At 46.5% G+C, this 2,586-nt stretch overlaps 2 protein-coding genes across 2 annotated transcripts in view; both read left to right on the forward strand.

Annotated features, from left to right (window-relative positions):
- Nucleotides 1–1,525, forward strand: part of LOC109538686 (lysosomal alpha-mannosidase) — a 7,269-nt gene extending 5,744 nt beyond the window's left edge. Inside the window, exons 11-15 of the mRNA XM_019906043.2 lie at nucleotides 379–664; nucleotides 720–855; nucleotides 905–1,026; nucleotides 1,078–1,227; nucleotides 1,293–1,525. Coding sequence (XP_019761602.2) covers nucleotides 379–664; nucleotides 720–855; nucleotides 905–1,026; nucleotides 1,078–1,227; nucleotides 1,293–1,490 — 892 coding nt within the window. The 3' untranslated portion in view covers nucleotides 1,491–1,525. The remainder of the gene's footprint in view (nucleotides 1–378; nucleotides 665–719; nucleotides 856–904; nucleotides 1,027–1,077; nucleotides 1,228–1,292) is intronic.
- Nucleotides 1,526–1,597: 72 nt separating this feature from the next.
- Nucleotides 1,598–2,586, forward strand: part of LOC109538687 (ubiquitin-conjugating enzyme E2Q-like protein 1) — a 4,410-nt gene continuing 3,421 nt past the window's right edge. The window contains exons 1-2 of the mRNA XM_019906044.2: nucleotides 1,598–1,963; nucleotides 2,049–2,236. Coding sequence (XP_019761603.1) covers nucleotides 2,107–2,236 — 130 coding nt within the window. The 5' untranslated portion in view covers nucleotides 1,598–1,963; nucleotides 2,049–2,106. The remainder of the gene's footprint in view (nucleotides 1,964–2,048; nucleotides 2,237–2,586) is intronic.

Here is a 2,586-nt window from a genome sequence, read left to right on the forward strand (position 1 = left end):
GCTCATTTGTACATCATTCTAGAGAGAAATAAATGGCCTTTTTAGAAAGTGAACCATGGATGGGGAAATGTTGGCAGTTTTCTCAAAAAAGGCTTAAATTCAAGAAGTTTTATATTTGCGTGGTTTTTTTTTGAGTTGCAAAATCCACTTGAACCTGACGCTGCTTTTTTCGAGGTTTCTCAAGAACCATTCGAGCCACATAATTCGTTTTGGCATCGTTGGATAGAGAATTGAAAAGTCGATTCAGTCGTAACAACGTGAGTGAGGAAATTCGAGTAGTTTTGACCCAGAAAGCGAAATTTGAATATCACACACTTAGGTTCAAGATTATGCTAAAATTCCATGTTTTCCATGTTTAACTCCATAAACCCATCCCAGATCCGATGATAAAGGAATGGAAGTGGTGACTCGCTTCACAGTGGACAACTTCAACAACGAGCGCACCTTCTACACCGACTCAAACGGACGCGAAATGATCCAAAGAGTGCGCAACAAGAGGCCCACTTACAGCTACGACTCCTCCATTGAGCCAGTGGCCAGCAACTACTACCCAGTCACCTCCAAGTTGGTCATCAAAGATGAGGATGGGGAGCTGGAGGTGGCCGTTCTGAACGATCGCTCCCAGGCTGGAACCAGCCTGGGCGAAGGCCAGATCGAGCTGATGGTGAGTGGGGGAAAATTGCCCATTAAATAATGGATTGCTGATGGTTCAATCCCAGGTGCACAGAAGAGACGTGAAGGACGACGCCAAGGGCGTAGGAGAGGCTCTGAATGACACAGAGTTCGACCAAGGGATCGTGGCCAGAGGCCAGCACTATCTCATTCTAGGTCCAAGTTCCACTCTTTTGGAACAAGGTGAGTGGTGGAGTGTGGATTTTCCTGGAAAAACGCTGTGGAAATTTAGGGAAAACGGTGGCAGCGCAGGAGCGGATTCTGGCCCACCAAAAGCTCCTGCAGCCCTGGGTGGGGATGGCTGAAGCAGGCGACCTAACAGTTGAAGCGCTTGAGAAGCTGATGAGCAAAACTGTGAGTCTAAATAAGACAGGCCCGAAAATTCATTAACCGTATTGTTCCCAGTACTCAGCTCTGAGCAAGAGCCTTCCGGAGAACGTGAATATTCTCACTTTAGAGCCATGGGCTGACTACACCTACTTGCTGCGATTGGAGCATATTTTCGAGAAAAATGAAGATCCAGAGTTGTCGTCCCCGGTCACTGTTAATCTGCAGGTAGGAGCAGGAGGCTCAAAACCAATCATTGCACAGTGCTTTTATTGCATTCTCCGATTTTTCAGGAGCTTTTCTCGGGCTTCGTAGTGAGGAAGGCAGTGGAAACCACCCTGGGGGCAAACAGGGAGTTGGCTGGTCTTAAAACCAAGTACGACTGGAGCTACAAGGGAACCTACAAGTACGCCAAACAGTCCCTGGCTGGCCTCGACGTGACGCTTCAGCCCATGGATATCAAGACCTTCATCATTGAAGTATCCAGATGAATTATTGTGCCAAAATAAACGGACTTTCCCAACGGTGTTTTAACTTTAAAATCCTGTGGCCTTTGATACGGATCAAGACATTGTTGTAACAAAGCAGTCTTAAGCGATCTAAAGGCCAAAGTAAACAGCGGATGTGGAAAATTCCCCAACGAAAAATTCATTGACCCACTTGCAGATTGCCCTCAACTGTTGGAATATGAACGCGCAAACCGGCAAGGTCGCCCAAACAAAAGTCACCATTTTTACAAAAGCAGACACCAGATTTATCTTTTCGTAAACAGTATATTCGAAAAATATGAGATAAAGTGAGACGTAGTGGGCTGCGACATTAGGCGCCGCTCATTGATCGGCTTTTGTGCTGGCGGTGCGCACATCCAGTCGCCTCTGGTCTGGATCAGCAGCCAGAGTTATCGGCGAGGGTCGGTCAAAGCCTTCTTGGGATTCCTCAATGGGAATGAGTCGGAAAGTGAAAGGTGAGTGGTGATGCGAAGCAGCAATCAACCGCTTTCGAAGAAAAGTTCCTGCCAGCCGCTATCCAGACGATCCCGAACTTTGCAGGTAAATGGCCCCTGTTCACGTGATAGAGAAGCAGTAGTCTGGAGCAGCCGCTAGCACAATGAACATTCGTCCGAAGGAAAAAGTAACTGCCGTCTTCAGAAGACTGTTCAAGTCTTCGCACAAGGAGGAAGGCCCCAGCAAGCCAAATGGGGCCGCTCAAGGATCGCCAGCCCGCAGGCTGTTAAGAAGTGAGTTTTAAACAGTTTTCAATTGACTACCAAAAAAAACGCTTTTGTTGCATTCAGGTGAAGACAGGCCAGCTTTGCAGTAACTCTATCTTGAGCTAAAGTTTGGATGCACTTTTTCAAATTACTTCTAAGGGCGCGGTTTGTTCTAGTAAAGCTCTGGACTTTATTTCCTATTTAGACACATTAGAGGCGTATTTTAAACTGGCTCAGTCGGTAGCAATTTTTAGTCCCTGGAGTGCCAAAACTTCTGTTATTGGCACTTGATTCCAGGGGCGGATCCAGCTTTAATGGGGTTATGTAGAAAAAATACAGTCTTCTGTTATCTACGAAATTAGAAAAATGATCGTCGT

Source organism: Dendroctonus ponderosae, unplaced genomic scaffold (assembly GCF_020466585.1).
Source record: "Dendroctonus ponderosae isolate FM_Combo_2020 unplaced genomic scaffold, Dpon_F_20191213v2 Dpon_F_20191213_3, whole genome shotgun sequence".
Classification (NCBI taxonomy): Eukaryota; Metazoa; Arthropoda; class Insecta; order Coleoptera; family Curculionidae; genus Dendroctonus; species Dendroctonus ponderosae.